Here is a 12,657-nt window from a genome sequence, read left to right as displayed (position 1 = left end):
TAATAGCTAAAGTGGCAGGTAAAAGCATAGCATCTAATAATTCTTGAATGTAGGAGTTATTTTTCATTTTATTTCCACTGGAAGTAAGGAAGCCACATTGCTTCCACAACATTCCAAAATCATGAGCTACTCCAAAAGCCTATCTACTATCAGTATAAATATTGGCAGTTTTACCCTTGGCTAAAGTACAAGCCCATGTAAGAGCATATAATTCAGGCTGTTGGGCCAAAGTAGCCATAGGTAAAAGTGCTGCCTCAATGATATCACAGGGAATTGTAATAGCATACCCAGCACAGGATTTGCCATTGTCACCTTTTATATAAGAACCATCAGTGAACCATGAGAAGTTAGCTGCAGATCATCACAGAGAGTTAAAAGGTGATCCCTCAGCATTAAGCAGTCATGAGGGACTTCATCAGTAATGGAGGGGAGAACAGCAGGGTTAAGGTTATTACAATGTAAAAGAGTTATGTGAGGAGCAGTTAACAGAAGGATTTCATAGGAGGAGAGGTGGCTGACTGAAAAACGTTGAGTGTGATGAGAATTCAGGAGGGCTTCTACAGCATGAGATATAAAAATGGTTACAGGGGATCCCACAATGATTTTCTTGGTGGCCCTAACAAAAACGGCAGTGGCAATAATGCTCTAAGGCAAGGGAGTATCCCTGTGCTGGAGGATCTAGTTGCTCCTTATAATACCCTATGAGTAGATGCTGTTCTCCATGTTTTTTTGGGTGAATACCCCAAGGGCATTCCCTTCCTTTTCATATTCAAAAAGGAAAAAGGGAATCTGATAATTGAGATGTCCAAGAGCAAGTGGTTCATCAAACTCTCCTTTAAGGCCTTAAAGGCTATGTCATCCTCTTCCCATAAAATTGGGTTGGAGTTGTTGTTCTTTAGTAAAACAAACAGAGGTTTGGCTGTAAGAGAAATTTAGAATCAGGTTTGGCAATAACCAACTGTATTGAGAAAATCTCACAGTTGATGCTTAGTTTTGGGTTTGGGGAAACTTAGGGCACCAGGAAGCCTATCTGACTCTAGGTGTAGCCCTTATTCTTGATATCAGATGCCCTAAATATTGAACCTGGTTTTGGGCAAAATGCAATTTTTCCTTGGTGACTTTATGTCCCTTTAAGACTAAAAGCTTTAGCAAGTGGATGCTGTCTTCCTGTGAAGAGGCTTGGGAAAGAGAGCAAAAAAAAAAAGCAAATCTTCCACCTAGTGCAGCCAGGTCGAACCCTAGGGAACTTGATATCATCCAGATCAGCCTTCAGAATTTTTGAGAAATTAGAAGGGCTCTCAGTAAAATCCTGAGGCATTACTGTCCCAGCGAATTGTTTTCCTTCCCAGGTGAAAGCAAAAAGGTATTGACTGGCTTCACCAACTGGAATGCTAAAGAATGCACTACATAAATCAGTTACCCTAAAGAATTTGCTCCCAGTGGGAATGGACGTTAGTAGTGTATGAGGGTTAGGAACAACAGGGTGTGGAGGGATAACAGTGTTGTTTATTGCTCGGATGTCCTGGATAAACCTCCACCTTTGGCCCTTGGGTTTTCTTACAGATCAAATAGGAGTATTACAGAGACTAGTACTAGGGATAATGCGACCTTGAACCTTGTAATCTTCTATTATAGGCTTTATACCTTGAAGGGCTTCTTTACTTATAGGGTATTGATTAATTTGGGGGAGAAATTTTTGAGGGAGCTATTTGAATCTTGATAGGAAGTGAGCTGTGAATTTTACCAATATCAGTTGGTTTTGTCCATAAGGAGGTTTGGTAAGTTGATTGAATAGGGATAAATGATCCATATTTCTGGAATCAGCTCTAGAACCATCAGAGATGGAGCAAATAAAAGATGTCAAAGGGTCATTTAATTCAGCTGGTCGGCTGTTTTGATGGCTACTGTGAAATTCTAGAATTATTTCCCCCTTTTGGGAGAAAGAAATTCCAGCATGATACTTTTCTAAGTCTCAGCCTAATAGATGGATAAGAGTGGAGGAACTAAGGAGAAGAAGGGTGTTTATTTCTCAAAGGGCCTAAACTGAAAGGAATGGGCTCAGAGACAGCAACCTCTTGAGATTTATTAGAAATCCCCACTGTTTGAACTGTTTTAGTACTCCGAGGCAGGGTCTACTTTATAGTAGTGGAGTTAAGCACCCAGAATGTGGCTTCGTTGTCAATTAAGAAAGAAGAGATTACTCTGCAATCTGGAGAAATATTTCTCTGAGCCAATTAAGAGGGAGGTTTGGGAAGAGCCCTTGTAGCTCCTTAGAGCCCCGTCATTGAGAATTGGGAGGGCTTTGGAAAGGCTGATTAGAGGACTGAAGGTACTTGAAATGCTTAAATTCGTATCAATCTCTTTTCTAGTGTCCTGGCTCTTTGCAATAATTGCAGAAACTAGGAGGTTTTTGGTTTTGTTTAGGGGCTTTCGTTTACTAGAGTTGACGATTAATAATTTTAGCAGTCTTTCTACATGAGATGACTCATATAGAGTGTGAGAGAGTTGGTTTGCCAGATTAACTAAATCTAGATGGACATAGTTTCCTGTTCCATCCTGGTCCTTTTTACTTTAAAGGAAAGGTCCCAGTTCAGCCCATTAATAAATTTCGAGTTAAAAACTACCCAGGTAAAAAACAAAACAAAACAAAAACGACCCAGGTGGAATCAACATTTGGAGGAAGACCAGAATTGTCTTTAAAAAAAATCTGAAGTCAATTGTAATAGTCATGAACTGGTTAATCAGATTTTTGTGTGCAAGCCTGAATTTTGTTCCAATTAACAGGCTTTGGGAAAACGCTAGGAATTGCCCTATGAAGTTGCCTAGCAATTGCCTGAGCCCAGTCATACAACAGGTCAGCGAGTAGGTCTCCCAGTTATAATCCTAGGTACCTTTCATTATTTTCCCAATTAGCAGTTTTCATTCAATGCTGGGCCTGGCCTTCACTGACAAGCTGAAATAAGTCAGAGAAACCCAGGTTTGATAAGTTTGAATGGCTATATTACATTACTCAGCAAATCTCTGAGCATCTTCTGTTACTTTGGGAAAATCTTTGACTGTGGGTCACAGTTCAGCTTTAGTCCAGGAAGTACAGGAAATTAAGGATTTAGCCTTTGGATCCTCAGGGACAGGTTCTGATGGGTTCAGAGGAAGAGGGGAGTGGGGAAAGGTTCAGGGAAAAGGGGATGTTCGGCAAGAGAGTTAGTATGGGGCGTCTGAGGGTGTAGATGAGGTGCAGGTGGTATAGAGAGGAGGGAGGAAGATGGTCCTGGAGGAGAGGAAGTTGAGGCTTCACAAGCCATTTTATCTTTCTCTAATCGTTTGTTCACTTCAATTAATCTTAAAACCTTATTTTGCAAAAAGGCAGTTTTAGACTCCTGGTAACATTTGGAAGCCTCAAAATACCAATTGAAGTAAGCCTTCCATTCAGTTTTGGAAATTTCACAGTTATGGTTGTCCAATTTGGTTTTAAGAAAAGTATAGGGAGTCCATAAGTTCCCCACAATGGCCATTGGTGTTCTAAATTACTTTTGGTTAAATTGGTCTGTTTAGTTAGAAATATGCCTGAGGAAATCCTGAAGCTTTTAAACATAAAATTGGCCAGGGTTCCTGTAGGAGAGGCACCCTCGAAATATTTAGATAATTGGGATCCTGTTTTGTAGAGGTTTTTCTCTAAAGCAAAGGAATAATTCTCAAACAGTTTGGAGGCCAAATACAAGGCAGTTCCAGTAGAAGCAGTCCAGTTTCCATAAGATGAACCAAAGATTGAATTAACACAGTTCCAAAGGGAATCAAATTGAAGGTTGATCAGTGCAGTTCCACTGGGACAGCCTGCTCCTAAGGGAATCAGGCTGAAGTGCCAGCTCAGTTCCAAGTTCCTAAGGAACTGGACCGAAGTCTTAATACGGTTCTGATTTCAGAAGAATCAGGCTGAAGTGCCAAGAGTACTCACAAAGGAGTCCTTAAGTAGAGAAGGACAAAGCTTTAAAATAGATCTCAGGGGCTGGCCCTGTGGCCGAGTGGTTAAGTTCGCGCGCTCCGCTGCAGGCGACCCAGTGTTTCATTGGTTCACATCCTGGGCGTGGACATGGCACTGCTCATCAAGCCACGCTAAGGCAGCGTCCCAAATGCCACAACTAGAAGGACCCACAAAGAAGAATATACAACTATGTGCCGGGGGGCTTTGGGGAGAAAAAGGAAAAAAATAAAATCTTTAAAATAGATCTCAAATAAAGCCTAGAGAGCCTCAGATGCAAAGAGGGTGGAAGCTCGGGTCCAGGAGAGAAGACCTACCCTCAAACTCCTGGGTCGGCAAGAAATGCAGTGAGCCCAATGGGCTCTGTTGTGGGTACCACATCTGTTTACTCACCAGCCTTGGAGTCATTGGGGGTCTTCTCTGGATCCTCGTACAGGCCACAACAATGTTGACCTTAAACAAATAACCAGTTATTTATTCAGCAAAAATAGTTTTATTCGGGATCAGCAAAGAATTATAATTCGGGGTCTGCAACAGTGGCAAGCCATGTGCAAGACGGAAGCAGCAAGGGGAGGAGAAGCTCTTTTATAGAGGGGAAGAAGTCTGGGAGGGCTACTGTAAACAAAGCATTCACTGGAGGAATTGGGAGTTCGAAGTATAGTGGCTTTCCATTGGCTGAGTTGTGACAATCTCTCATTGACGGAGCTTCTTCCTGTTGGGCTCTGCTATCTAGGTAGGGCATGAGAACCCCTTTTGGCCTCCTGCCTCCATTTTAATGAGGTTTCTGTTTATTAATTTCCACATTAACATTCTTGGACTATGTGCTTTTTCACCTGGAGGGGCAACCATCAGTATAAAGACGCATCTTATCTTGATATTTTTCCATCTTAATTTGCATTTAAACAACATCCCCAGGTGATTCATTGTCACATTAAACTTTTAGAAGCCGTAGTCTAGATAACTGGAAGCCACAGTTTTGTAGTTAGATTATTTTTGTGAGATTTCAGTTCTTTCTGTTCAGATGGAAGTATATTTTAACACTTGAGAATAATCCATTGATTTTTAACCCAGTCTCACAGACTGTTAGAATTGTGCATATTGTTTTAGCCTTTCAAAGTATCACTGTGGATATTTTTATTTATTGTTAATGCCTTTTGTGATGTCTTCATATATGCTAGGATATAGATTAACATTTCTTAGGATGAGAAGATCTCTGAGTTTTAATTTTTTTTCTAACTTTAGAAATTATAAGCATTTAGAATTTAGAAGCCCTCTAAATTTCAGTTAATTATTTTTCTAGTTTTTTTTTTTAAAGATTTTATTTTTCCTTTTTCTCCCCAAAGCCCCCTGGTACATAGTTGTATATTTTTAGTTTTGGGTCCTTCTGGTTATGGCATGTGGGATTCTGCCTCAGCATGGCTTGATGAACAGTGCCATGTCTGTGCCCAGGATTCAAACCGGCAAAACCCTGGGCCGCCAAAGCAGAGCGTATGAACTTAACCACTCGGCTGCGGGGCCGGCCCCTTTTTTGTAGTTTTAAAAAACTGTTTCAGAGGCCAGCCCCATGGCCAAGTGGTTAAGTAGGCATGCTTGCTGTGTGTTCCACTTTGGTGGCCCGAGGGTTTGCTGGTTCAGATCCTGGGCGTCGACCTGGCATCACTCATCAAGCCATGCTGAGGTGGCGTCCCACATAGAAGAACTAGAAGAACCTACAACTAGGATATATAACTATGTACAGGGGGCTTTGGGGAGGAAAAAGAAAAGAGGAAGATTGGCAACAGATTTAGCTCAGGGCCAATCTTCCTCACCAAAAAACAAAAAGAAAACTGTTTCATAGTATTCCCCTCTCTTCTTCTGTGAATGTGATCTTTTATAATTAGCAAATAAACATTTTGGACAGGTGTGTTTAAAGGTTTTAGAATGATTTCAAGAAGAATGAACTCTTTGTCTGCTAATCATTTCTAATGTGCAAATATAATTTATCATATCCTGAGTTTGTTGTTATGTTGATTTTTTTTTTTCCAATTCTCAAATTTATGAATCCAATTGGAAGTTGATTCTGGGAGAGATTTATTTTGTTTCATGGGCTGTTTCCACATAGGTCTTCAAATTTGGCAAGTGGCATGGTCTAGGAACATGGCATTATTCCCAGGAATAGAAATTGAGTCCTGGTTTTATTTTATTCATTCATTTATTGTGTGTCTTTTGGATTGTTTTATTGTTCAGAGTCTCAGTTTTTCATTTTTGTGATGGGAATAAAATATTTTAAAAATGATTTTACAGCATCATAATTTGAAGTAAAACCTCAGTGCCTCATTTATATCAGCATGAATCCCTGAACCATTTTAGGAAACTTTGGGTCATTCTTGCTTTGGATTTTATCTTCTTTCTCTATGTCAAAGTAACTTTTTCTCAATTTTTATCAAGAATCTCTTTTGAAAAACCTGTCTTTGGAGTACTAGAAATTAATAATTGTGGTTGCCTTTGGATAGATGCAGTCCTTTCCTTATCGGGTGCTAATTTTGATTTTCCCAAAGTCTTGTGACCTAGACCAGAGATTCTTAACCTTTGCTGCCCTTTAGAATTATTTAGAGAGTTTAAAATAACAACAAAAGCAAGGCCTAGGCCCCGCCCCTAGAACAATTAAACTCTAGAGCTGGGGCCTAAGGCACTGCATTTTTAAAGAGTTTTCTACTAATGTGTATCCAGAGTGGAGAACCTCTGATGGAGATGCTTAATGATGAGTGTAATTTATCGTTAATGGAAGCCTGATATTGCACATTAGCAGCAAAGAACAGAAAAGTCATATAAAATCCCTGGGGGATCTATGTTGGACTCTTCAAGTGATCAACAATCAATAAAATAAGACTATTATTCCGTTCAGAAGTAATCTGAAAAGAGCAAAGCATTCCCATCCTACTTTAGTATACTCTGCTCCTAAAAGGTCTCAATCTTCTATTGTCAGGATCTTCAATCTCTTTCTCAATCTTTATTTCCAAAATTACGCTCTGAAAACAGTTTTGATTTTGTTTTGTTTTTAACTCATTTGTTCAGAAAACCTCACTTGAGGTGATATAAGCCTATTTGTAGTTTTTTCCTAGGTTTTTCCTTATCTCCTTACATTTAGGATATCAATTCTTGACTCTTAATAACCTTATATCAGATAACTTCCTTTAAAAGTTCAGGATTTTACATCAGACCTGAGTTTGAACACAGTTGGGGAAATGCTGCTCTTCCCCTTAAGCTGAATGACCTTGGCCAAACTGCTTAATCTATTTGACTCTCAGTGTTTATCAGCAAAATGGGAATAACATAAACTTTACAAGATCATTGGAAGACTAGAAGAGAATTTAGTAAGTGTTAAAGTATCAGGGATCTAATGGACATTTAACAAAAATTATTGGTACTGAACCTCTTAATCTCAAGTTTGTGTGCCTGATGCACAATAAGCTAATCACTGAGATACCAGTCCTTGGAAATGGAGAAAGGCTTATTTGGATTGGCCGAAATAAGAAGGCAGGAGGATAGGTTCTCTCAAATCTGCCTTCCCAAAAGAAGAAAGCAGGGGGTCTTTATAGAGCTAAGGGCGTTGGGAGGAGAAGTTTTGGAGAAACAAAGGGAAAATATGTGTTTCTTTCACTCCAGATAAGGCCTTGGACAATCAGACTTCTGCCATTTCCTCCCTGTATTTTCTACTTCTGCTGTACTCAAGGATTGGCCATGTCTTTTCTTGCTTTTATGCCTTTGCGTCTGCCATTCCCTCTCTCTCCTCTCTTGTCTACCTGCTTAAAAATTGCTTGTTTTTAAAGATTCTACTCAATGATGGTGTCATCTCTGGAAAATTTTCCCTAACATTTCTCCTTCCCTTCCATGTGACTTTCATAGTCTCCCATCATAGCACATACCACACTGCTTTGTGGTTGCCTGTTGATGTGCCGTATTTCATACTAGTCTCTGCTTCTTGAAGGTAAGAGGTATCTTTAAACTTGTAGCCATAGCCTAGCACAACATTTGATGCATAAGAAGTTGCACAACCACAATTTTATGATTCTGAAACTCTCTGTATTATGTCTTCAAACAATGTAAAAAGCTTAAAAGGTCATTTTAGTCCTTATATGAGGCTCTTCAGGCAACCAAAGCTCAGAAATAATTGGAATCTCATTTTTATGGGCAAAATACATCATAACTGAGGTATCTTTTGGAGCCAAAGTATCTATTCCGAACCACAAAAAATATAGAGCAGTCCAATTAGAAACAGTATATAGAAGTAAGTGTTCAAGTTCTGTCTGTTTTGTTTATTCAGCTTAAAATTTCCTGCTAAGGGCCAGAGAATCCATCTTAGAACTTGGTTTTCCTCTTTTAAATTTAGTGATAACTTTGGAAGAGAAGCTGAATAAAGTGTCAAATTAGTTTCACTTCTATAAATAACACTTTCCTTAAAATATGTTTAGGATTTAGGGAGGACAGGCATTTTCCTTACCCCTTTGCCCTTGCAAATTACTTGACTGACTGTAGTGGTGCCTGAGTATGTAATTGTGTACTGAAACCCTTTCACATTACATTTTTTTAAGCATCATGAAGAAAATTGACCTTCTCCATGATTCAGGCTGTCATCAGTGTCCTCTTTTTTTTTTTTTTTTGTTCCTAGTGGCCCATATTAGGGCATAGTAAACATGTTGCTCTGTTCTTAGGATGAACTGCAAGCAGTATTTTATCAAGCCAAATGCTGCTTTTATAACTCAGTGATCTCTATTACCTCTTTAGAGACACTTCAAGTTAAGCTTATTACCATTTTCTTTTTGCTATTAGATTTTTGTATTGCTGTGAGCTATTGAAAATACCTGTTATATAACAACGCATTAGAGGCTCTTAATTTCCTAGTCTTTATTGGTTCTGTCATGATTTACAAGTACTATCAGGTAAGCAGATTTGGGGAATGCCAGTTTACTTGTTGGTGAAGCTGCTTTATAATCTTAACTGGTTTAGTTGGAGTAAAAGTTCATAGGTTGAGAGCAAACTTCATAAAATAAAAGGTACTATGCCTGACAGTACCTGTCAGTATACCTTTGCTTTCTTATAGATTCCCCCTTTCTTTATAAGTAGTTTAATGAAGTCCTTGGGCTCCTTGGTTATGAAGTTATCTTTTTTTAACTCAAAATATATTTATAAAAATAATGTGTGCATATCATGTAGTAGATATTAGCTAGAGTTAACAAAGAATGTATTTTTTACTGGAGAGAAGTCTCTAATATTTTATAGCCCCAGTAGATTGTAGTTAGTTATGGCAACTGTGTTCTTCCAAAAGTGCAATTTTCTTGAGGGCAAGATATCTGTATTCTTGTTAACCATGAGAGTACATTGTTTAGAGCTTATGTTCAGTTGTTGGCTGAATGAATGAATTGAACCACGCCTATAGGAATGAATAGCTACTAATGTCATCTATCATTTCTGTTTATAGGTATTACAATTTAAGGAAAACTTTTTGCCAGCAAATCTATGATAAAAAATATAAGTAACAGAGGAAACTATAACTGTTATTTGCCAAGTGACAAGCTTTTAGTGTCAGAATGGCTCACCTAAAGCGACTAGTAAAATTACATCTTAAAAGACATTACCATAAGAAGTTCTGGAAGCTTGGTGCAGTAATTTTTTTCTTTATAATATTTTTGATTTTAATGCAAAGAGAAGTAAGTGTGCAATATTCCAAAGAGGAATCAAAGTTGGAAAGAAGCATGAAAAACAAAAACAAGATGTTTGATTTAATGCTAGAAGCTGTAAACAATATTAAAGATGCGATGCCAAAAATGCAAATAAGAGCACCTGTCAGGCAAAACATTGATGCTGGTGAGAGACCCTGTTTGCAAGGATATTATACAGCCGCAGAGTTGAAACCCGTTCTTGACCGCCCACCTCAGGATTCTAAAGCACCTGGTGCTTCTGGTAAAGCATTCAAGACAACCAATTTAAGTATTGAAGAGCAGAAGGAAAAAGAGCGTGGAGAAGCAAAACACTGTTTTAATGCTTTTGCAAGTGACAGGATTTCTTTACACCGAGATCTTGGACCAGACACTCGACCTCCTGAGTATGTTGAAGGACGTTCACTGTTTACTGTTTATCATCAGACTTCTCAGGGGTGGGGCATTCGCTAGGGTAGTTGCTTGTTCTTTAGCCACTCTGAGGCAAAAAATTAGCAAATACCATTTATTTAGTCTGTTTTAATTATTTTTTGCTTATGATTATTGAGGCTAGTTATCCATATCTATGTTTGGTGAGGCATTACACACATGAAAATTTATTATCATAGAAATTAGAAAACTGAATTCTAGATCTGACCTCTATAGAACCACAAGGAAATCCTTTGTTCTTAAACACTTTAGTTTTTCATCTATTAAGGTAGAAATATAGGGCAGTTTTAATGGGAAATGTGGGAGGTGAAGGAGTTCTGTTCCTCTCTGTATTGCTATAGAATAGAAGTGTTTTAAAATGTGCCAAGTTTTGGAGCTTTTAGGAACAGTATTTTTGTTGAATAAAAAAATTTGTTGAATAAATTCTCGTATTTATAGAATTGTCTCCCTTTAGCTTCTGAGAGGTCAACATTGCTTTTTATTGTCACTTTGTTTGCATGTTTATCTCAAGTATACAGTATTTTGATTGAGATTTCCCACCAAATTCTGCTGTGCTGTCTCTTTGTCCTCAATCATTTTAAGTGGTTACAATGAGTTCTAGTGCTTTCAAACAATCTGTAGATTTGTTGAAAGTGTAAGATAGGGGTCCTGGCCTGGTGGCACAGTGGTTAAGTTAGCACATTATGCTTTGGCAGCCTGGGGTTTGCCAGTTCGGAGCCCAGGTGTGGACATATGCACCACTTGTCAAGCCATGCTGTGGGAGGCATCCCACATATAAAGTAGAGGAAGATGGGCATGAATGTTAGCTCAGGGCCAGTCTTCCTCAGTAAAAAAAAAGGAAGAAGAAGATTGGCATCAGATGTTAGCTCAGGGCTAATCTTCCTCAAAAAACAACAACAAAACAAAACAAAAAAAGAAAGTGCAAGATAGACAAACTGTAAGCAAACAATGCCTACGTATTTTGCTTTCTAATTATAATAGGATTACACTTGGAAATGAACCTAAAGAAAAGTACTGTAGTAGACAGGTCTATTGCTTCACTCATATTTTTCTAGATTTATAATCATAAATACCTGCTCCAACTATGAGTCCCTCAATATTGAAGTTGTATAGATTACTTTGCTCTCTACTAATCTGTGGGATTCGAGGTTAAGTTGCTCATCATTTTTGAATGAATGTGTGAATGTCTATAAAATATTCTAGCTATTATAACAGGGCAGAGTGTAGTTCCTTTTTTATGTTAATAGGTTAAAATGCAATATTACACTTTACTGATTTTGGGGAGAGATCTTGACTGAAAAGCAATCCACATCACAATTCAAGAAGCCTGATTTTTATTCTTTGACATGACAATCAAAGTCAACTCAAGCCTTTTTTTCCCAATATAGCATTGAGAAACTGCAATAATATTCAATAATGTTATTCATTACATAAGTGAAAGACAACTAAGCACATAAAGAACCTTTTTTTGGATAGTAATAGATACCTAGAACTCTGAAGAGTTGGTGGCGATTTAATACTTTCTTACTTTAAATTTAACCCGTATCAGCAAGGAACATATTTTCTGAAGAATAGTTCATCTTTTCCATGCTCATTAGAAATATAGATCCAGTTTCTCCCAAAGCCAGATAGTCATGTGGCTGATAATTTAAGCACATTTCTATGTGCCAAAATTTTCAAATGGTTTGACTGGGAATATGCAGTCACTTTGGCAAGTTATTTTAATTTCGCTACTTTAAACAACGTGTAAAACAAATTTTAAACCATAAATTTAACATGCTGATACTTCAAAATAAATGGGGTTTATGAAATCGCATTGTGAAATTTTATCACTTGCATCAATAATATAACGTGACAATCTTACTTGATATTAGTAATTATCAGTTATGCAAATAAATCCTAGCTTAAACTGAGGGAAAGCCTTGCAAGATTAAAAGGATAACACTCTATTAGTGTGAATTTTTGTGATGTTTTATACTTTAATTCTTCAAAACCTTTTTGTGATTCTTCATCAATGTTAATTAGTCACATAGCAAATAAATGTAGGGAAAATATTTTTTTAAATCCCAAAACTTCTCCAAAAAATGCTTATAGGACAACAAATCATAAGGTTTCTTTTTTCTTAAAAAAGAAAATACTATATAGTATGGAGTTTTTTTATAATTTTTACCTATAGTTTATGTTGGTTTATAAACCTTTATGTCTTAAAAATACAAGCTTATATCTAGTCATTTGTTTCTGTGCGATTGTGAGTCAAGAGTATATATGAATCGGTACTGTGTGTTTGGACTTTATTTTTAATTGGTAGTTTATCCAAAATTCAATTTAGAATAAATCATTTGCTTTCATCTACCAGTGAGGACAAATGTAGTTGTTTGCTTCTGACTGTGAATGTATAGTACACTTGGAAATCATGAAGGCACTAGAGAGCAAAATCACCTTCACTCAGAGCCTTCCTCTCCTTTTTCTACTCAGTGGTGTTGACATCCTCTCTTAATGCTTTATCCCCAATCTAATTCCCTTTTTATCACTACAAATATTCCACCCTACAGCCCT

At 37.6% G+C, this 12,657-nt stretch overlaps 1 protein-coding gene across 1 annotated transcript in view; it reads left to right on the top strand.

Moving 5' to 3' along the window:
* The window catches only part of GALNT3 (polypeptide N-acetylgalactosaminyltransferase 3), a 44,023-nt gene that overhangs the window by 12,192 nt on the left and 19,174 nt on the right, over positions 1-12,657 (top strand). The window contains exon 2 of the mRNA XM_044768776.2: positions 9,435-10,058. Coding sequence (XP_044624711.1) covers positions 9,544-10,058 — 515 coding nt within the window. The 5' untranslated portion in view covers positions 9,435-9,543. The remainder of the gene's footprint in view (positions 1-9,434; positions 10,059-12,657) is intronic.

Source organism: Equus asinus, chromosome 4 (genome assembly GCF_041296235.1).
Source record: "Equus asinus isolate D_3611 breed Donkey chromosome 4, EquAss-T2T_v2, whole genome shotgun sequence".
Lineage (NCBI taxonomy): Eukaryota > Metazoa > Chordata > Mammalia > Perissodactyla > Equidae > Equus > Equus asinus.
The sequence above is the reverse complement of the archived record's forward strand: the minus strand, read 5'-3'. Positions and strand labels throughout refer to the sequence as shown.